Raw genomic sequence first — 22,274 nt, 5'->3', positions numbered from 1 at the left:
GGTGGGTCCCAAAAACACAGACAGATGGGCAAAGTAGGGCTCCTTCCAGGGACCCATGTGTTGCCTTTTCCAGACCCAGTGAAGCTGTGCCCTGGACTCTGTGCTAACATGCACACCACCACGGGTTATAGAAGTTGTAAAAAGAGCTGTGTGTTGGTAACACAAATCTCATCAACAGGCCCTGCCTAAGAAGCTCCACATGCAAATCCCCCTTTTAGAAAATGAACATTGGCAGCTTTGGGCTTCGTGTTGGAGGAATGTTAAAACAGCTCAGGCCTGAAGTGAAACCTTCGATCTGCTGCTTTGTGTGTGACAAGCCTGCCATTGCATATCGCACGTTACGTCTCCCTGAAAATCTACACCCGAGCCAGGCGCAGGGGAGCTCACCCTGAGTCTCCGCAGGACGGCCGTGACCCGCCTCTGGAGGTTGTCCCAGCGCTGGTTGCCTTCGTGGACCATCTGCTTCAGCCGGCTGGCTGTGTCTGTGCGGTTCTCCCGGGCCAGCCGCCGGTACTGCTTGTTGATGAGCTCCAGCTGAGTGAGCCGCTCGTGAATCTGCCGCTGAAAGGCCTGCATCACACGGGAGGGGTCAGAGCCAAAGTGTGCAGAGTGCCATGACACCCTCCTTCCCTTCTACACCTCAAGCAACCTGCTGCCAGGGGTTCACCCCCAAACTGCAATGGCAGCAGAGGGCCTAATTCACCAGTCCTGATGCCAGTTACACAACAGGCTTTCAAGTTCATTGCATAGCAGCTGGCATACATCCGCAATGTCTTGCAAAGCTGTCTCAGCAGCCGGGGGCAGGCTGTGGACTGGGCAGCCCTCGCCAGAGGTGAGGAGAAGCTGGCCACTTAGGGGAAGCCATTTCAGCAGCTCCCAGGCTCGCTGCAGGCTTGGTTATGATCAGGAGACTGGGATGGAGAAGGCGTTTACCTCAAACCTCTTCAGTTCCTCTTTGGCACTCGTGTACAACACCTCTGAGGAATTTGGGCAGGCCGCCGTCCTCTCCGCTGACTTGAGCCAGTCCTCAAAGCGGGAATAGTCGTCTAAAAACTTCTGCCACAGGCGCCACGTCTCCTCGATTCTGATGGGAGGAAAGCATCTTAACACAAGCCATCCCCTGCAAGCCCGTGCTAAGCCCGTGCTTTTGCCCTTCTTTTATCCCCTGACACCTGCACAGTTTAGTGGGGGAGACCCTGTTACCCGTTCTGGGAAATAACAGGGACGCCACTTCTGGTCTGTGCTCCTCCCGCCTGGGAGTGCCAAGCACCTCAGAGCTCCTGCTTCACAGAGGTTAAAAAACTAGGAGACAGGGCTGCCTCCACTACTACCTGGCGAGGTCAACAGAAGCACAGTGGCCAGCTCACAGCCATACCCCGCACAGGAGAGCTGGAGAGAGACATGACTCCTGTTACATTTTTCTTGAATAAATCCTTTGAGAAGCATTGGGCCTTCTCTGCCAATACCTGGCGCATTTCTAAGTGAAATGAACAGAACAGTTACTGTGAATGAGGTCAGAAGGGTGTACTGAGTTCGGCTGACCATGCTGAAGACATTTGGGGGAGCTTAGCTCTTACTTCATGCGCCGCTCCATGGACATGGCACAAATGTTCCTCCAGCGTCTGTCCAGGCTCCTGGTGGTCTGCTGGATCGAGTCGCACTCAGTCTCATTTGCACAGGCATCGGAGTCGTGCAGTAGAACGTCACAGATGTTAAACACAGACTCCACCCCTGCGCTGTGTTGTTCAATATCTCGCTGTAGATCCTGTGATTACAACAGAGTAAGAAACCTCTTGAGACGTTGGTGACAGCAGGAGGGTCAGTATCAAAGGACCCCTGTTCCTGCCTCCCTTCTCCCAGCCCAGGGGATACTTCCCTGGGTGGATTTCCACCACGGGCTTGGCAGTACACATGGAATCCCTCTCATCTTTGTGTTACCCTTGTGCTGTAAGCACCTGACACAAAGTTGAAACACTGGAAACATCTAGGACTTGCGCGCTGAACCACGTGAGGGGTGGCACAGTGGTGGGCGTCGTCCTCTACTCACTCATTACCGCTGAGAGCCCATTGCCCCACAGACTTTGGGTATGCATGGGATCTACTCCATACCACCCACCCCACAGGGCTCCAGTTTACACTTGGTTTCAGGTAAGTCTTTAGAAACTGAGTCTCTTCAGTAGGAACTCTCCACCTTTTATGGGCTACTGAACTCTTCAAACACACACCAAATTGTGCATGCAGCAGTGTGCGTGCCCACAGGCTCCCCGTGAGCTCATTCAAGGGCTTCATGAGCCCACGGGAGGAATTCTGGCAGACAGACCCGGCCTCCCCAGCCGATAAAGCCCAGCCAAGGCTGCGGTGGCTTGGGGAGAGGCAGGGTTTCTGCAGTCTTGTCCTTTGATGGGGAAAGTGATGCAATCCCCAATTCGGGAAAAGGAACATTTGTGAAGAGAAAATGCATGGTCATAGGAAAAACTGGAAAACCTCTTTACGAATAAACATGGCACTTTTAGTCATCATCGGATAGTAACGCTGCTGCACCCCCATGGGTGGGCTGCAGGGAGGGAGGGAGATGAGGAACCTGTTTGTTTTGCCATTCTGGAAGAGTTAGGCATCCCTGATGTCCAAATTCTGTGACAAGTGACACGAGACCACATCATTAGTTTTAATATCCAAATTACATTGTGAGAAAGCAAAGACTAAGTTAAATTCTATTTTAATTATTTCATAATATACCAATTTCTGAAATCTACACTACTTTAAGCCACTATTAACTAGACTAAATCCAGTTCCCAGGACTCAACAAATTTCAGTTAATAAGAGGACTATATTATAAATGGTAGCTGTCACCATCTACAGAAAGGCAATATAAGCTTCATTCCAGGTCACTTTGATATTTAAATAATTTGAGATTATTACTATATTACTAGATGGGACCACTATTTTCTTACTTTTCTTTTTGAGACAAGGGTCTCAACTCTGTCATAGTGGTGCGATCTTGGCTCACGGCAACCTCTGCCTCCCAGGCTCAAGCGATCCTCCCACATCAGCCTCCCAAGTAGCTGGCCACCATACTCAGCAATTTTTTGTATTTTTGGTAGAGATGGGGTTTTGCCATGGTGTCCAGGCTGGCCTCCAACTTCTGAGCTCAAGCAATCCACCCTCCTCAGACTCCCAAAGTGCTGGGATTACAGAGGTGAGCCACCGTGCCCAGCCCCTATTCTTACTTTTCTTCATATAAATGCGCAATTCCGATCGTTGTGTGTTTAGGTTGATATGAGGGAATAAAATGCCAACCCGCCAACCGAATTTTAAATCAGGCAGTTCCTAACACTGATCCTGAGTACAAACGACCACCACCAGGTTATATTCAGAAGAGATGTGTTGTCCACTTGGCCACCCCGTGTGCACTGTGAAGAATGTGCAGGGTACTTCGTTAGAGCTCTGCAGTGTGGGTGGAAGGCCTGTTATGCTCGAATGGTGGGAGTCTCCCTGGAGTCAATTTGAGGACTGACTTTAAAGTTATTATGTCTAAATAAAATTCCAGTTTTAAGAACTCTTACCGGTTCATAGCACTGTCGTGGGGCCCTTCTAAAATCAGAAGATACATGTCCTATTTAAATATTAAAATAATAAATTAGGAACCCTGATACTGGTGTTAAATAAATAATACTCATCACTTATAACTGAAAAATGCCCATGACCTCATCTGGCTCCAGGTGGGTAAGGTCTAGCTGAAAAGCAGAGAGAGGTTCTAGTTTATGGACAATATGAATGCTCTGTATTTTAATAAACTCTGCAATTATCCTACATTATTTATTCAGCTTACATTGAATCAAATGGCTAAAGAAAACTGATTTAATATTTAGGGTAAATGGCCGTAAGAAACGAGCTCTACAATAATTTATAAAAGAACATCAACATCTTGGTTTAAAAAAAAGCTCAAACATTTTCAAAACTTTCTCAAAACTTTTCAAAAAACATTTTTGAAATTTTTTTTAAAACCATGTAAAACACCACACAATGAATGGCCTACTAGTTACCTTGTACAATAGAAAATACAGTGCCAGACTACCTTTTAAAATGCAGACCATTTAAGTGCTAGACAGGAACATTTTGCAAACTGAAATAATCCTACCACTAGTATCCACAGAGATGTAAGTCTGCACAAGAATTAGGTCTTGGAAACTGTCCAAATCTAGAGAAAAAGTAGATTTAAGAAACAACATAAAACATTGAGAAAGACTTTTGCTGACAGTTCTTTTTTTTTTTTTTTTTTTTTTGAGACGGAGTCTGGCTCTGTCACCCAGGCTGGAGTGCAGTGGCACCATCTCGGCTCACTGCAAGCTCCGCCTCCCGGGTTTACGCCATTCTCCTGCCTCAGCCTCCCGAGTAGCTGGGACTACAGGCGCCCGCCACCTCGCCCGGCTAGTTTTTTGTATTTTTTAGTAGAGACGGGGTTTCACCGTGTTAGCCAGGATGGTCTCGATCTCCTGACCTCGTGATCCGCCCGTCTCGGCCTCCCAAAGTGCTGGGATTACAGGCTTGAGCCACTGCGCCCGGCCTTGCTGACAGTTCTAACAGGCTCCTGTTCACTTTGTTTTTCTGCCCCTGGGCAGGTGACACAGAACACTGAGGTTGGGGAGGAACTTGGGGGTTGGGGGGTACAGAGCAAGAGGAGATAGACCTGAAACTGGAGAAGAGAACGCAGCCAGAAGAATGAGAATAAAAAGGAACCAAAAACAGAAGGTAAGGGAGGCTGAGGAGAAAAAAAACAGGCTGAAAAGACAGAAAATCATATAGGGTGAAACCCCAGTGCCAGCTCCTGAATGTCTCTGTGGGAGGGGCTTGGGTAGCAAGTGGGACAGGGGGGTGTTGGGATGGTTCAGGGGGCGTGAGGTGAAGCTCAGCTGGCCCACGGCAGGGGCTATTCATTAGCCAATGGAAGGGTAACTAACAACTCCTCCAAGCCACCATCTGGCACACCCCACAGAGAAACAAGAAACCAACCAATGAAAAAACTAGGACAGGGATCTTAAAAAGTTTCAACGAAAGTGGTTTGTGATTTAAATGTCACAAAATTGCCACTACTTCCTGTGCATTTTAAAGATGATATATTCCATAGGAATAACCCCCATTACCTTATACCTAAAGGTGTTCTATGTAAGAAAGGCGAAACAGAAAGGACTTTTAGAGGGTCTGACCCCTCCCCGACCAGGTGCATTACAATGAGGATCCAGGGACATCATAGCTCTTAGCTACTTTGGGGGGCCGAGGGCTTTTGCATAAGGCAATGCTAGGTGATGCCATGTTTTTAGGTCTTATTTTTGGAAGCAATTAATTTATTATATTTAGTTTGAAAAGTAAACATAGGTAAGGTGGTTTTCTAACCCAGACCAAAAATGGTCACTAGGTAAGGTTTTAAAAAGTGGCCCATACATAATTCTTTTGTGTAACACATTTGTTGCCATTGTTTTGGATGGGGTACTTAAGGTCTGAGTTTAGTATAATATAAATACACTGTAACTTATTCTTTTTAACAAAAATACTAAAAGTATCCTGAGATCATCTGTGGTAGGCAGAATAATGACAATGACACCCTCCAACACACACACAGACATCCAGATCCTAATCCTGGAATCTGTGAATCTGTTAGATTACACGGGGAATTGCAGTTGCTAATCAGCTGACCTTGAAATAGGGAGATTATCCGGGATTAGCAGGGTGGGCCCACTGTAATCTTAAGGGTCCTTAACGGCAGAAGAGGAGGCAGCTAGAGGGAGATGTGACTATGAAGAAAGACACAGAGAGATACAATGTTGATGACGTTGAAGGCAGAAGAGGCACATATGAGCCAAGCAATGCGGGTGGCCTCTAAAGCCAGAAAAAGCAAAAAAATGGATTCTCCCCAGAGCTTCCAGAAAGGAACACAGCCCTGATGACATCCTGATCTTAGCCCAGTGAGATGCAGTTCAGATCTCTAACCTCCAGAAATAGAATACATTTGTGTTTTTAAGCTGCTAAATCTGTAATTGGTTACAACAGTAGTAGAAAACTAACACAGTATCTAACTTCTACACAATAACGGTAGTCCTGAACACCAATTCCATTGATTTTTTTTTTAAAGTAACCAAGGGATAGAAATGTCACTAAGGTGATGCTGAATTCTATAAAGAGAGAATTTTCAAATCAACCAGATTGAAATTATGTGCCACTGCAGGATGGGAAGAAATAAGGCTAAGAGAATAGCAGTGGCTCCAAATTGTATGCTTTTGGGAACAAATTCTCTGCAATTTAATTAATTTAATGTTCTGTCACACTTTGGATTTAAAAAAAATGAACACACTATCAACAGCCCCAGCAAAATCTAGCCAGCCATTCTTTAAGAGGAAAGGTATTGACAGCTTCCATAGAATCTACCTGAAAAAACTCACCACTCAGGGTAAATTCATTTGCAAGGCCTTGCCTTTTCACAGACTGTTCAAAGACATTCATCCTAGTGGATCACACTTTTAAGTAAAACTGATGTATTCAGTAGCTGTGACTCCAATGAGAGAGGCATTAAAATCTCTGTAATGTCCATTAAAATTCCATAATACTTATATCAATATTCTTTTCTGCACAAAGCAAAGACAGAGTCTAGATGACCTCGATGAAAAAGACATGCTTAAAGTTCCAAAGCTAAGTGGAAAAACCAGTATTTTTAATTTGTAGCATTACTAAATCATACTAGCTTGAAAGCCAGAGAACAGGCATCATTTAAACAGTAATTGTAATAGCACTTAGAAAAGTCAAGAGCAGGGAGGGCCAGGCATGGCGGTGCCTGCCTGCAGTGCCATCTACTCAGAAGGCTGGCGTGGGAGGATCACTTGAGCCCAGAAGTTAAAGACCAGCCTGGGCAATACAGTGAGACGCCATCTCTTAAAAAATGTCAACAGTAGCACCAAATACTGAATCTGGTAAAAAAGGTTCACCCTCAATCCTGTCTCTAAGCATCTGTGGTATGTGGTGTGTGGTGGAGGCTTAACGTGAAGAAAACAGATTCGACTCTGAGAATCATACTGCTTCTACAGTCAAAACAGAATCTGCCCACAGGTCTGAAAAAAAGAGGTGAACAAAAGCTAAAGAAAGATTAAGATAAACTTAGCTATTAAAAAAAAAAAAAAATAAAGACAAATCCAGGCATTGCAAGTGAGAATGAGCATGTGGCCATGAGACCAGGGAAGTCAGGAAAGTGGATTTGATAAACCAGTGACGTCAAATAGCACCTACCAGGTGGGTACAATGAGAAACACTGGCAGAACTCAGTAGCTTTCAAACTGCACAATTTCCAGGATTGGCTCAGAGCATGCATATCTGATAACAAAAATGCACAGAGCATTGCAGCTCTTAAAAGTCTTCCTAAACTATTGGGTCCAAGCATGTTCCTTATCACACCTTTTCTTGTTTTAATTTTTTAAAAAGCTGTACCAGACACACAGAATATTATCCCATAAGAACCTTCCTTGATTAGAAAAGTTGCTTTTCTTTCAATTAGTTGCCTTTCAAAACTATATTAACAAAACACAACAAAGATCAGAGTCAAAAAAAAGACATAATTTAAAAAATCTTATTTACCACCAAGATTAAGGTTTGCATCTTAAACATTATTCACACAGTTTCACAAAAAGCTACATGAATGTGGGAGGGAGCACTCAAGAGATGGATATAAGAACATGGAAAGATGGTCAGTTTTCTCTGGAAAAAGCAAACCAACGTTACGAAATGTGAGCACGTGAAAACACACAGCTATACGGGGAAGGCCTGAGTCAGTGCACATCGCGGACACCCATACTCTTGCAGGAGCTCATTTCTGATTGTCCCACCTGCTGCTCAGCGAGCCTCTTCTGGATCTCTTGATCATCGCAGACATCATAAACAACAGGCTTGGAAAGCTCAGACTCAATTCGAGCCAACCAGGTACGAAGGTTGCTCATGTTTTTGTCCAACTGCTGAATAAAAGCAAAGGTCTCCTTCAACTTCTTCACCCTACACATATTTGCAGAAAAACAAAACAAACAAACAAAAAGTGATGGAAATCAAAAGCCCAATACTTAGTGGTAGAAGAATGTTCCAATAAGAGCATTGCAGGGTAAAAAAGAATCTATTTTGCTTTGATTTTATATCAGAACAACTCTCATGTCGCCAGATACGAGTTCTCAGAGAATATGTGAAGCTTTGCAAGGCTGTTGCCTCTGTTGACTTTCGAAAGGACGGAGAGTTAATCCACCCACGCAAATGGAAGTCCTATCATTCCCAGAGTGAGATCCTCTGAGACCCAGTTCATCTTCCTGGGGCTTCAGAGGTGAGAAGACAGCCATTTTTTCCTAAGTGAAAATAACCACTCCTGACTTCTGCCCAGTTTCTGCCGTGTATATGCCTGAGATTGCAGCAGCCGGTGATCTACCCTGGGAGATTAAAGATGTTACATGCCTGGTTCACTTGGTGGTATTTGGTCCACAAGGCCTCGCATGGGACCCTCCCCTTTGGGTAAGCAGAGAACATGTGCCAAGCCCTACTGCTTCAGTATGAGGGGTTCACCCAGCCGTATACAATGAACCAGCCCATGTGGGTAGATTATGGGGCATCTCTGCCTGTCAGAAAGGGAGGGGCAAAGGCAATCTGCATGCAAGTGCAGTTCTAAATGGGATCTCCCTCACCAGTCTGCCTCAGCTCCCATCCAGCCCAACTCGGCATGGAGCAGATTTGAAAGCACACGCATGGCATCAGTACAACTTGGCGTGCACGTCCACATGCTGTCAAGGGGACGTGATGTAGCTGTTGAGGGAAAACAATCTTTTTCTGACATATATACTAAAATAAAATGCTCCAATAAACCGCTTTCCTTAAAGTCCTAAGGCAGAGCGACTAGAGCCAGGATCTGTCCTGGCGTTCTGTGGGATTTGTAGTTAATCTCAGACACTTAAAAGTAATGGCTCTAAAGGAAAGTTCCCACTGATCAATACTTATGTTGTTGGGAGATGCTGTCAGAACTGCGCCCCATGGCTGGGAGCACTAGAGTGATAAATGGGGGCACCGACCCTAACTCTCAGGAAACACTGCGCCGCATGCCACCATCACCTCTTACTTGACTGAACAACCTCCTCTCAGCCCCCTAGACTTCCTGCCCACCTTTGGTTCTGTAGCCAAAGTGTAAGTAAGTTTCAGAAGGCAAGTCTGATCCATGCTCAAAGCTTTCAATAGTCCCTGCCCTACCCTGAAAACCGGTTCAGCCCCTTGATCTCTGTACCTCAAGCATTCAGGGGCCACTCTGCCTCTAACCTTGCACTCTCTCAGACACCCACCAGGACAGGGAGTGCCATGGCCAGGCTGCAGCCGGCCAGTTTCCACCGCACACACAGCACCTCCCACAGTGCCTGATGGGCAGGATGCTCTCCACAAATGCTTGGTGAATGGACAAATATGGACATTCCGCTAGAAGCTATGATTTAAGTGGACCATGGGGTAGTCATATAAGTGTAGATTAAAAAAAAAAATGTGTATCTTACAACTTACCAAGTCAATCCCAGGGACTGACTTCTAGCTCTATTACCAGCTACTTTCAAGATTTAGTGAAAGTCCTTTCACCTCAGCCCCCTTCTTTCTAGTACACCCTCAAAGCCGCTTAAGCTTCAGGGAGGTGGCAGCATCGGGTGAGGTGAAGGCTAGAACTCCGGAGGCAAGCAGACCTGGACCCAAGATCCATTCTCCCATCTAAGAGCTCTGCACGCTGCAACGTACCTAACCGCTGACTCTCAGCTTCCTCACGATCTGCAAGATTACCCACCTTGCAGGTGGTGGTGAGACTGAAATAAGAGGCTTCATGTAAAGTCGTCTGCACAGAGTGGACACTGGACCACATGACGCTACAGTCATGCTTTATTTACATGGCACTGGACCTCACAAAGTTCTTTCATCAGTGTTTTATTCTCAAGGGCAAGCTTGGAAGAAGGATGTGTGGTCTGGAGATAGAAGAACACAGACTCTGTGGTCAGGGCCTGGGTTTGCGTCCTGGCCATGTTTAATGCCATCTATAAAACGGTGTTCACAGTGCTCGCTTCGGCAGCACATATACTAAAATTGGAACGATACAGAGAAGATAAGCATGGCTCCTGCGCAAGGATGACACGCAAATTCGTGAAGCGTTCCATATTAAAAAAAAAAATGGTGTTCACAGTAGTACCTTCTTTCACTGGGTAGCTGAGGGGACTGAATGTGAAAGGCAGAATGCCTCGGAGATAAATGCCCGTTTTCCAAATTACATTCTTACCGCAAACACCACAAGGATACGTTCCCTTCAGAGCCACAGATGATTTATTAAAAAGGAAGTCATGGAATCCAGGACCAGGCCTGGATATAGCTGTAACCTAGATCCCACCTTCATTCCTATGGTTTCAGAGGTACACCCTCCTCACCCCAGTATCTTGCCACCTTGATTGCCCTGGTTCCAGAAAGAACACTCCAGGCAACTACCAGCGTAGCTGGGAACCCCTGGCACCGTGGGACAAGGAGTGCTCCAGGCAGTTCCTGAAGGACTGCCCTCCTGGAAGGCTCTGCCGGAGAAGAGGCCCAGCCAAGAGAGCGTCCCCGGGGCTGGGGGAAGGGCTCAGGCTCGTGACCTCTGCACAGCTCTCCCGCCCTCCCCACTTCTCCCTCTGCCCAGAATGAAATCTCCCACGGCCTTCCTCTAGCCCCTGACCCTATTCCACCCTAAGAATCCCAGCCTCTTTCTTATTTTGAAAAGAAGAGGGCTAGAATCCAAGTATTTATTTATATATTTTTTTCTTTTTCCTTGTTTCCTCTCTTCTAACTTAAAAGCAATTAACACACCGAAGAATGCACGTATTTAAATGAAGGGAGCTAACTAGCAACACAATTGCCTGGGTACAGACCCACAGGGCTGTGGTGATCCTGAACTGTTAACCGTGGGGTTAGGTGTGCGACACCCAGAGAGGGTATGGAGAAGGTGGGGGAATAATTTGCTTGGTTTTCCCAGGACTCTGGTATCCAAAATGGGGTGCTCAGGACAAACCAGTGGGGTGTAGGAATAAAATACGAGACTGTCTACTGTCATCCCGTTCTTTTAAAATTTCTACATGTATGTTTTACAATGATAAACTTTATTATTAAAATGAAACATCTGTATCCCACGCTGATGGCCACATGTGCCAGGCCTGTTGTGCTTCATGTTAGCAACTCATTTGCTTTTTTTTTTGAGATGGAGTCTTTATCACCTATGCTGGAGTGCAGTGGTACGACCTGGGCTCACTGCAACCTCCGCCTCCCAGGTTCAAGTGATTCTCCTGCCTCAGACTCCTGAGTAGCTGGGATTACAGGCACCTGCCACCATGCTCAGCTAATTTTTGTATTTTTAGTAGAGACAGGGTTTCCCCATGTTGGCCAGGCTGGTCTTCAACTCCTGACCTCAAGTGATCCAGCTGCCTCAGCTTCCCAAAGTACCAGGATTATAGGCATCATTTCCTCTTCATAACAATGCTAGGAGATAGGTAATATTATTATCCCTACTTGACAGATGAGGAAACCGAGGCACAGAGAGTAAAGAGCTCACGCAAGTCACATGGTCAATAGTGGAGGCAGGATTCTAACCTGGGCAGTCTGGTCTGGAGCTGCTGTTCCTAAGTACTACCCATCCTCTCACATAATCCTACACACACTAACATGCACATCCTGTTGGTACAGGATCGTTTTGCTGCAGTCAGAGAACATGACCAGAAGTCTGGACTCATAGCTCAGGATACACTGGGGGGTAGGAGCTGGTATAGTGGATGCTAAAACCGGGGGCTCTTGGCAGGTGCCTGGGGAGGAGGCCAGAAGGCTCGATACACGCTGCCCATGTTTCCCCTCCCTGATTTTCTTTCAGTAATCACTTAGCCATGTGCTTTGTCTTGGATCCTGCACAGACCCTTGGATTCAGAGATAGCTGGAAGATAGGCCTTCTTCCCAGAGAGGTCATTACCTAATTCAGATGTAATGTTGACATTGTAATACAACATAGGAGTTGCTCAATAAATAGCTGTTGAAGGAGTAAATGATGTTCACTCATACCTTCCAATTTGTCTGATTTGTCTTCTTCATAAAAGAAGTGGCCAAGTTAGATTTTTAAAGAAGAGCTGTAAAGACCAGAGCATATGAGAGCCCTTTTCCCACAAAGCAGTGTGCTGCCAGCCTAGAAGCCACCCCTGCTCCTCAGCCCCGGTTTCACACAGGGCCAATGAAGCGCTGACAGACACTCACATCACAGGCATACTTAGTGCAAGTGAAAGAGGAGGGGAAGGTGGGAGGGAAGGAAAAGAAGGTCACCAAGAAGTGACAAAGCACTCATCCAGCCAGGATTTAGCCGGTATATGCCAAACTCCATCCAGAGGCCTAATACCCCCAAATGCCTGGGAGTCTAAATGTTGCTCCTCTGATCATCAGGTAATGACTGACCCTGGGACCCATCAGGTACACGGCGGAGTGTGCATCGTTCTGCTCTGTGCAGACGCTGTAACCTAATGGTCACCTGTCCCAGGCCAGGAAGCGTCTGTCTTTTGCCAACCCAGGCGACTGACCTCCACATGTTAGGCCTTGTTAATACTGCTCTTGAAAAATTTGAAATCTCGAGTTAATATCTGGAAATAAGAAAACCTATTCAGAAACCAGCCTGCTGGCACACAGAAGCAACCTCAACGCTGCCTGACATCAACCACCTGAGCAGTTTGCTGCCGCGGCCCCCATCTCTGCACTCGCCCCAGTTTTGACCCGGTGCTCTGAACATTTCTCACATAGACATTTCAACAAATAACCTTTCTCCAGGAAAAAGCAGCATGATTTTCTGAATTAAATCCCAGTTCTGAGAATCAGAAAAACAAAATTTTTAGGTACAAAAGCAAAGTTTTCCACCTGCATAGGCTCTTTATTGAGAGACCTAAAGCAAAATGTTTTCTATGAAACCAAACAAAAGAATTATGCCTAAGAGCTGCTTTAAATGACAAGAGTTCCTTTGCAGTAATTATGGGTAAAAATGCAGAAAACGATCAAGGCAAATAAAGTTTTTCTTTTAACTAGCGATGGATGAGAATATAACAATGATAAACACTCCTCTCCTTCCAAACAAACAAAATCAAGCCAGGTTTGCATCATTCTATATACCAAGCCTAAGCCTTAACAATGTATGATGAAGGCTTTACATGTCAAATTTATACATATGGAATAATTTACCATTTAGTCCTATCCTCTATGTGCTCAGGAGTCTACAGTTAAATTATAAAAGCCCTAAATCAGCCTAAGTGAACAAAAAAATTCCTATGCCTAATTTAAAAAATACTAAGGAAAACTGAGATGGTTCAAGTATCCGAATTTGTACTGAAATAAACAGTCAAACCTGTGGGCAGCTGTCAGTTGCAAAAAACACTGTAGAAATCCTGTACAATTGTATCTTTTCACATGACTAAACATCCTTATGGCAAAATAATGCATTACTCCAAGATCCTGAAGCCCTGATTTAGGGGCAGAGGCATTACAATACACGTCTGAGCTCATTGCCTCTTTGAAGCATTTTTGTCACCGGAGGACTTCCATTTTCCACACCGCATAATCACTCCTCTGCCCTGCTTGTCAGAGGCAGACTGCAGACACCACACGCATGCTGACGCTGGGAAAGAACCCATCCCCCGATGGCTGAGCACAAACACTCCGCAGCCACCATCTCATCGGTGATTTCTATTGTAACCAAAGCGACACAGCCAGAGAGCAAGACACAAGGGACAGCACCCGGCGCCTCGGCCCTATGCAGAGCTGATGACGAAAATGGCACTTACTGTTGATGAGAAAAAATCATTCCTTATGTTTAAGCGAAAGCTCCAAGTTCCCGGCCGCACCTCCACCTCCCAGGGCCGAGGCAGCCCCTCCCCCTGCCCGGCGTGCCCTCTTCACTGGTTCAGCATCTTGTACAGAGGCGGACGCAGCCCTCTCCAAGGCTCCTTGTGAGCATGGCTGGCTCGCAGGCACAGGGCAATGCCAGCAGGAAGGAAGACACCTTCTCCCCTGCTAACTGCAATTTTTAATCTCAGTTTTCTCCCTTCCAATAAACAAATATCTCCAGCTCTTTCCTCACACACACAGTCTTTGTTCTGACGCTCCAGGATTGCAATGCTGGGAGAAGAAAGTCACAGTGTTATCTTGGCTATGGGTTATTTATGAAGTGCTATAAACGGAGAGACGAAACATTTAATTTGGGGCAGGCAAAAGAGGATTTCTGTCCTCCACAAATTAAATTTCTCTGTTTCAGGTTTAAAAGAAACAGCAAAATCTGAAGCCCCTGAGTCCAACAGGAATGCCTTCCTCTTGTCCTCTTGAAGAAGCAATTTCCCTGTGGGGGTTTTCTGCTCTGTCCTTTTGGTCCTGAACATCCTGGTTTAGGAGGGTCAGATAGTTCATTTAGTTTATCTGCTTCGTGCACAAAAATTCTATTTTGCAGTATAAAGGGAATTCATTGCAGAGGAAGAAATTTTGTAACTTTCCTTGCTAGCTCCTCCCAGGACTTACCATAACGTGTCTGAAAATTCCACCTTATTCATACCCTCAGTTTCTCCAGACAATCCTGAGTGGCAGCACTTGGTTTGTGTCTAGTCTACCTCAGACTCATTCCCAGCCTTATTCTGAGACTCGATATCATTTTTCAGGAGTCCCTAAAGCCCAACATTTAGTCATTATTGTATCCCCACCTTGAAACATAGCAAACACATGCTACACCAGTGGAATCAGAAGTGCAGACCTGGCAATAGTTCTCCCAAAATGCTGCATCGAACTCAGGCCCACGTGGTTGGCTGTTCCTGCAACCTGCTGAGCATGAACCTCTGAGGCTCAGTACACTGGACCTGCCTGATGCTGGCCATCAGGATACTTGCTCATTACGCCAGTGACGGCTACTCTTTCCTTGGGGGAACTCCTCAATCCTCAAGGAAGCCATTTCTGCAGGGTCTGGGAACAGCGGCCACCCATTCTAGAGGCAGAAGGATCAGACTGATGGGAAGGAAAATGGAAGTGAGGAGGCTCACATCTGGCTCCCCCTGTGCTAAAATAATCCCTAAATCCTTCCAGTCCCACTGGATCAGGCAACCTGCTAAGACCAACGCAAGTCAACTTCGTGACTAGCAGCATTGTTTGGTCTTCCAGAAAACCTTGAGAAAATACAGATAAGAGCTTGAGAGCAATGAAAAGCTTTATCAGTCTAAAAAGGCACACATATTTCTGCCCATTCTGCAAGGCATGGAAAACAATCTTAACACACAACTGCCACGGTCATAACTTCTGAGTTTAATGATAACATTTTAATTGCCACTATTATAAAATAGGTGAGCTTTTCAGGTTGGCAGGCAAAATTTAAAAGTTATGCTTAGTTTAAAAAGTTCCTTTGGATGGATTTGATATTTCTGATAGTGAGAGCAATTCAGTGTAAACAGGAAGGAGCTAATCTTTGAGGTCATACGGTACTAGGAAAGCCCCTCCTTGTCAGTGGCTTAATAAGGACGACAGGCTTTGCTAGTGGTGCTACCGTCAGAAATTCAGGAAAGAGAACATAAAATTGATGACATTTGTTCATGACATGTTATAAACATCTTCCATAATGAACATTTAGAAAGTACAGATAAGCAAAAAGAAAATTAAAATCATTTTCATTAAAATGATTCCAACCAAGAGAAAAACCAATGTAAACTTTCTCGGAGGGTATGCCTTTCTACTTCGCTGTCCAACCTATATCAGCAGGCACTGAACGCTTTCATCAGATTATTCACACATGCTGCTAGAAAGAGCCTTTAAAAAGAGTTCCTCACCCTGATCCCAAGTCTCTAAAAGAATTCACCAAAATGTGCAACCTGCCAGAGGGACTCACTGAAGACACAGCCCCACCTGTGTCTACAGAGCTCCGGTTCATATGACAAGCCAGGTTTTCATTAAGGAAATGGGGAGGGAGTTCTGGGAAACAAAAGTAGATGAATTTTTAAGGAGTTCAACTATTGGGTTTTTAAAACTAAGGGGAGGCATAGGTGAGATCAGGTGGCAGGTCAACTCCTTCTCTGGCATCAGTCCCATTGAGGGGATGAGATCCAAGGACCGTCTTTTTAGAGCTTCAGACTGTGCTGGCTGTGAAGGTTAACCCTGCATCTTTTTGTCTGTCACCCAACAATTTGTATCTCAGCTGTTCTTAGGTAATCCAGATGCCTCCAAAACAGAGGATCACACATATTGGCAGTTCTGAAGGATACTTTCTTTAATTTAGTTGTCTGTCCTGCATTCAGAAGTTTTGCTGAGTCACTTTTCAAAGACGTTATCGAAGGCTGGGTGCGAGTGGCTCATGCCTGTCATTCCAGCACTTTGGGAGGCAGAGGTGGGAGGATCACTTGAGCCCAGGAGCTCAAGACCAGCTTGGGCAATATGGTGAAACCCCATTTCTACAAAAAACAAACAACAAAAACAAAAAATTATCTGGGCATGGTGGTGTGTGCTTATAGTCCCAGCTACCTGGGAGGCTGAGGCAGGAGAATTGTTTGAGCCTGAGAGGTCGAGGCTGCAGTGAGCTGTGACTGTGCCACTGTATTCCAGCCTGGGTCATACAGCCAGACCTCGTCTCAAAAAAAAAAAAAAAAAAAAAAAGAAGAAAAGAGGAAGGAGAGTGGCTAATAGGCACAGTCAAAAAAAAAAAGTTTAGAATATTTCTTGTTGTCAACTTGGGTTCTACATAATTACAATCCCCAAACATATATACAATCAGCATCAGGGAGTCTATGTAATGCTTTAAATGACCTCTGTTGAAAGTATCTGCATGTTTCATAAAAGTGTAGATGTCACCATTGCGAGAAGCTGCCCAAGGGCCCATGAGAACTTTTAAAAGCTCCCAGAGCAACTCTGAGGGACAGCCAGTCACGGGCCTCTCTATACCCACACCAGGGCCCATGTAATCTTATGTGCATGTTTCTGTCCCGGGCAGAGTTCCCACTGTCCTTGGCTAAATTACCGACATTCTCTGAGCTGCAGTTTCCCTCTCTATAAAATGAAGAATCACACTGACTTTGCAGTGTTGTTTTAAGAATTAAAATGAGGCCGGGCGCGGTGGCTCAAGCCTGTAATCCCAGCACTTTGGGAGGCCGAGACGGGCGGATCACGAGGTCAGGAGATCGAGACCATCCTGGCTAACACGGTGAAACCCCGTCCCTACTAAAAAATACAAAAAACTAGGCGGGTGAGGTGGCGGGCGCCTATAGTCCCAGCTACTCGGGAGTCTGAGGCAGGAGAATGGCGTGAACGCGGGAGGTGGAGCTTGCAGTGAGCTGAGATCCGGCCACTGCACTCCAGCCTGGGCGACAGAGCGAGACTCCGCCTCAAAAAAAAAAAAAAAAGAATTAAAATGAAATAATCTATGTGAGGAAACTGGCACTTAAAAAATAAGCAATGTTGGTTTCCTCTCCTATCTATCCAACAATGGAGTCTACCACCCGAAATGATCAGAAATCTAATGTAGTTTTTAAGGAAGCCTATCCTAAATTCCATTTTTTCCTCCAGTGAATTAAACCTGATTTATTGAGGCCTTGGACTTCTGAAAACCGTTCTAAACCTTAGTTTTCTAAAACCATTCTAAACCTTAGTCTTCTAAAACCATTCTAAAGTTAGTTTTGTAGTTAAGATCTTGCAGTAACGAGGCCAGGTACCTACATAGGATCGCCTTCCAATCTTGTTTTTTTTTTTGAGACAGAGTCTTGCTCTGTCACCCAGGCTGGAGGGCAGTGGCGCAATCTCGGCTCACTGCAACCTCCACCTCCCAGGTTCAAGTGATTCTCCTGCCTCAGCCTCCTGAGTAGCTGGGATTACAGGTGTGTGCCACCACGCCCAGCTAGTTTTTGTAGTTTTGGTAGAGACGGGGTTTCACCATGTTCACCAGGCTGGTCTCAAACTCCTGACTGCAGGTAATCCACCTGCTTCGGCCTCCCAAAGTGCAGGGATTACAGGCGTGAGCCACTACGCCTGGCCAATCTTATTTTTAACAAGAAATGCTCTTCCCTGCCACAGGGCCAAAGCAGCAGAATACTGTGGGTAGGATGGAAGATGCTGCACGATGTCCTGGATCCTGTGGGCAAATGAAGCCATCAGGGCACCCTGCAGAGCAGGTTCTTGTTGCCACTGTTCAAACGTAAAGTTTGCAGCCTGTGCTTCCAACCCTTCCCTTCCTTTGTACAACGCCCAGGGTGAAGTCAGCATCAGGGATTCTATGTAAGGCTGATTCTATGTAAGGCTGATTATGACAGGTCCAAGTTTGCTGCCTCAACCCACAGATTCACCTGAACAATAAACTCAGCTAAGAGCTTCTTAGATTCTAGCTGTCTGTCTCAGCCTGGCCCTTGCTTTAAAATAAGAAAAATGATTCCCTCCCAAATTCCTCAGTGCTGAAGGGATTAGGCACTCAGCATGTACTGCTCATTTCAGTGTTTCAAATGAGAGGGTCTGGGCTGTCAGGGAGGTGAAACTGCCCGAGTTGAAATCCTGGTTACGTCACATGCTGGCTATGTAACTATGGGTAAGTTGCTTAGCTTCAGTCCTCAGTTTCCTTCTCAGTGTGTAAAATGGGACAATGGTATCTACTCTCCAGAATCACAGTGAAGTTTAAGTGAAATCATACACAAAAGGCATATTGCTAAGAATATAGGCAGCTGACAACATATTTCCTATTTCAACTCCTTTTCCCCCAGCTGTGCTTTCCAAAAAGATCAATAAAATTTTACCCACTGTTTTATCTCTTTCCCACCAAAAGGCTGGCTGAAGACAGGCAGAGAGTGAGCGAGGAAAGCAAACAGCCTGTTAAACTCCAAAGTGATATAAGCAGAGCATGAATGATTAAAAATGGACTGTCACTCTAACTTTCAAGAAACATTAGCTAGATCTTGATCCTGTATCATCCATGAATGGGTGTGATGCCATCATACCCTCGACTAGTGCCAAGGGCTCGAGAAGACTTACGCTATAAAGGCAACCACAAAGACACAATTTATCCCACAGAAATGATCTTATTATTAACGAATGAACTGAAACATTTATTCATTTCAACATACATCTGACACACTATTCTCAGCTCTGAGAATGAGGTAGTCTAGTTGCAGGCCTCACTGGGGAAAGACCTCTCATCACTAGAGGTCACCGACAGAATCATCTTCCACTCAATACACACACGACTTCAGAGCCTTCTCATGGAAAAGTAACTAAAACAACCACTCCATAAATGCTGGCTTACATGTGCTGTGCTGGCCCTATACCAAAGATATGATATATATCCTCACAGCAGAAAGCACCAGTGGCCTCTGATGTAAGCCAATTAGACCCATTTTACAGACTTAGAAACTGAGGCCTAGAAAGGTTAAATCACATACTCAAGTTTTCACAGTGAATAAATGAGAAAGTTAGGAATGGTTCAAAACTTGTACTCTTAATCCTTACTTAGGTTTCCACCATGCATTTCTGTAGGTTTTTTTTCTTTCCCCCAGTTGGCTGTGGAGAGAAGTTGAATTTGGGCCAGTCTATGTTGCCAGCCAAATCCCCCTAATATTTGTCTTCAGCAAACCCTCCACTGCTAAGGAATCAGGCATGATTCAGATATTTTTTCAGAAGGCCAATATTTAGCTGAGATTTAAAGTCTTCTAAGATTTAGCCCCAGCCCATCTTTCTAGCTCATCTCCTACGTTTGGGGCCAATGGGGCTTCTCTTCACTTCCTGAATGGCTTCAACGCTGCTCTATTCTGTACCTGTTTGCTCTCAACATATGTGTCTCTCTCTCTGCCACCAGTAACCGCAATCCCTCATTCAGGACCCTCTGGGAACACAGCCCCTCTGTAAGGATCTTCCTGATCCCAGGAAGATGGGATCTGAGCTCTCAAACCACTTGGTTTTACAGCTGCTCAGATACCTACTCCCATTAACGTAACTGACTCAACTTATTTAGCCGGGTGCCTCTGTTGACTGACTCAGGTTCACTTGTGGTTTCCAGTAACAATGAGGTAAAGAAGATGCCAAATTATTAAGAGTATCTTACTTTCATCACCCCCCAATTCTTTATTCACCTTATAGGTTCTCCTGTATATTCCTAATTCTAGGTGTTGTTCAAAACATCTGAGTATACTGCTATGGAAAGGACCTGTGTGGCCAGTGGAAGCACAGCTGCACAAGCAGTCCAAAGGCCAAGTGACTGTTCTCCATATGCCAGGTGGCCACTGAATAAACATCCACTTGGGGTTTGTCTTTAGAGAGGGAATTTGAAGACATTTAAGAACTTTGGGCATCACCATCATTTTGGGGGGAGAGATAAAATTATCAGCACTATTTCTGATAAGATTGCACTAGCCAACATAGCTTTGATTTGTGGCCCTTTGATTTAGGACTTGGCTGTGTCCAAATCCACATCCTAGGACAAGACACCCCTGGGAGACCTGGCACTCTGAGCCCACACACTTAGAGTAGACTCCTGCCCCTGCCGTGAGTGCGGGTGGCGGGGCAGTCATGGGCCCCCAGCCTCCAGAAACCAGGCCTGTGCCCTCACCTGCCTGATTTGCCACACTGAGGCAGAAGCAACAGCCATGGCTCCGCTGTGGGGACACATAAATGCTAACACAGAGTCAGAATTTCTAAACAATACCCCCTCCGAAGGATCCCTTTCCAAATAAGTTTCCAACCCTTATATAAAACTACTCTAATGCATGTGAAGTTGTAAGCTAAAGAAAAAATATTAAGGTGGGATATACTAGCATCTAGGTTTTTTATAACATGGAAAGAATTTCCACTCATTTTTATCAAACTTTGCCTTAATCTGTAAACTTATAAAATTGCTGGATCACCTTAGAGGAAGGCTGGGCTCAGTTTACTAGATCTGTAAAGTAATTACTGTTCCTGGAGAGTAAGAATCATTTTTAGCCCATTTCTTACCTTGATCCGATGACATCAAAAAGATGTTGCCAACGATCGTTAATTTTGTTGAGCTTGTCATCGATCTCAGCTGCTCTCGATTTGTTGCTGGCCTTGATCAGCTGGTCACCCATCTGCTTTAACTGTAACTTGTTTTCACTAAACAAGTTTATTTCTTCCATGCAGTCCTGGCAAAGGCACCAAAACATAAAAAAAAAAAATTGGCCAGGTATAATGGCTCATACCAATAATCCCAGCAGTTTGGGAGGCCGAGGCAAGAGGATCAATTGAGTCCAGGAGTTCAAGACTAGCCTGTGCAACATAGCAAGACCCCACTTCTGAAAAAACTAGCCAGGTATGCTGGCACATGTCTGCAGTCCCAGCTACTTGGGTGGCTGAGGTGGGAGGACCCCTTGAGCCCAGAAGGTTGAGGCTGCAGTGAGCTATGATCTCGCCACTGCACTCGAGCACAGTGAGACACTGTCTCAAAACCCAACCTCATACCTTCTTTTTTTTTTTTTTTTGAGACGGAGTCTCGCTCTGTCGCCCAGGCTGGAGTGCAGTGGCGCGATCTCGGCTCACTGCAAGCTCCGCCTCCCGGGTTCACGCCATTCTCCTGCCTCAGCCTCCCGAGTAGCTGGGACTACACGCGCCCACAACCGCGCCCGGCTAATTTTTTGTATTTTTAGTAGAGACGGGGTTTCACCGTGGTCTCGATCTCCTGACCTTGTGATCCACCCGCCTCGGCCTCCCAAAGTGCTGGGATTACAGGTGTGAGCCACCGCGCCCGGCCAACCTCATACCTTCTAATGAAGCTAACTTTTCAGTGAGTAGCTAAAAAGTCAGGCAACAAGCATCAGGCAAATGCAAAATATGTAAGGCAATAATTACTTTGTTTTTAATAGTTACCTAATTCAAAAGCTCTCTGTTTCCTCTCACACATTTCTTTTAACCTACTTGGGAACTGAGGACAACTAAGCATAACTAATTAGGCTGCTGTCGTTTCCAGTTTTCCAGAGGGTTGACTGAGTGGTGTTTTGGGTGACTGCAGCAAGAATGTTATTACTTTTCCCTGTAGAGACCAGTGACCATTTCAAAATTATGAGCCTCACTGCTTTTGGCCTCTCCCCTTTGGCAAGGGGAGCTGCTGCTGCTGCTTTTTTTTTTTTTTTGAGATGGAATTTTTACTCTGTTGCCCAGGCTGGTGTGCAATGGCACCATCTCAGCTCACTGCAACCTCCACCTCCCAGGTTCAAGCAATCTTCCTGCCTCAGCCACCCAATTAGCTGGGA

General features: G+C 45.5%; 2 protein-coding genes and 1 non-coding gene across 8 annotated transcripts in view; 2 read left to right on the top strand and 1 right to left on the bottom strand.

Moving 5' to 3' along the window:
* The window catches only part of ESR2 (estrogen receptor 2), a 98,695-nt gene extending 85,587 nt beyond the window's left edge, over positions 1-13,108 (top strand). Inside the window, exons 9-10 of the transcript XR_013395106.1 lie at positions 179-2,148; positions 12,478-13,108. The gene's annotated coding sequence lies outside the window, so the exon portion shown is untranslated. The remainder of the gene's footprint in view (positions 1-178; positions 2,149-12,477) is intronic.
* The window catches only part of SYNE2 (spectrin repeat containing nuclear envelope protein 2), a 376,660-nt gene that overhangs the window by 16,266 nt on the left and 338,120 nt on the right, over positions 1-22,274 (bottom strand). For all 6 annotated transcript variants that reach the window (XM_028851601.2, XM_028851602.2, XM_028851605.2 and 3 more), the window contains exons 99-103: positions 21,004-21,170; positions 7,866-8,028; positions 1,578-1,765; positions 934-1,084; positions 388-570 (exon numbers count right to left, since the gene is read on the bottom strand). In XM_028851601.2, coding sequence (XP_028707434.2) covers positions 388-570; positions 934-1,084; positions 1,578-1,765; positions 7,866-8,028; positions 21,004-21,170 — 852 coding nt within the window. The remainder of the gene's footprint in view (positions 1-387; positions 571-933; positions 1,085-1,577; positions 1,766-7,865; positions 8,029-21,003; positions 21,171-22,274) is intronic.
* On the top strand, positions 10,090-10,196 carry LOC114680085 (U6 spliceosomal RNA). Its single transcript, XR_003732151.2, has one exon. It is a non-coding gene; the product is annotated as a U6 spliceosomal RNA (small nuclear RNA).

This window comes from Macaca mulatta, chromosome 7 (genome assembly GCF_049350105.2).
Source record: "Macaca mulatta isolate MMU2019108-1 chromosome 7, T2T-MMU8v2.0, whole genome shotgun sequence".
Classification (NCBI taxonomy): Eukaryota; Metazoa; Chordata; class Mammalia; order Primates; family Cercopithecidae; genus Macaca; species Macaca mulatta.
Note: the sequence above shows the minus strand (reverse complement) of the source record. Positions and strands in the feature narration are given on the sequence as shown.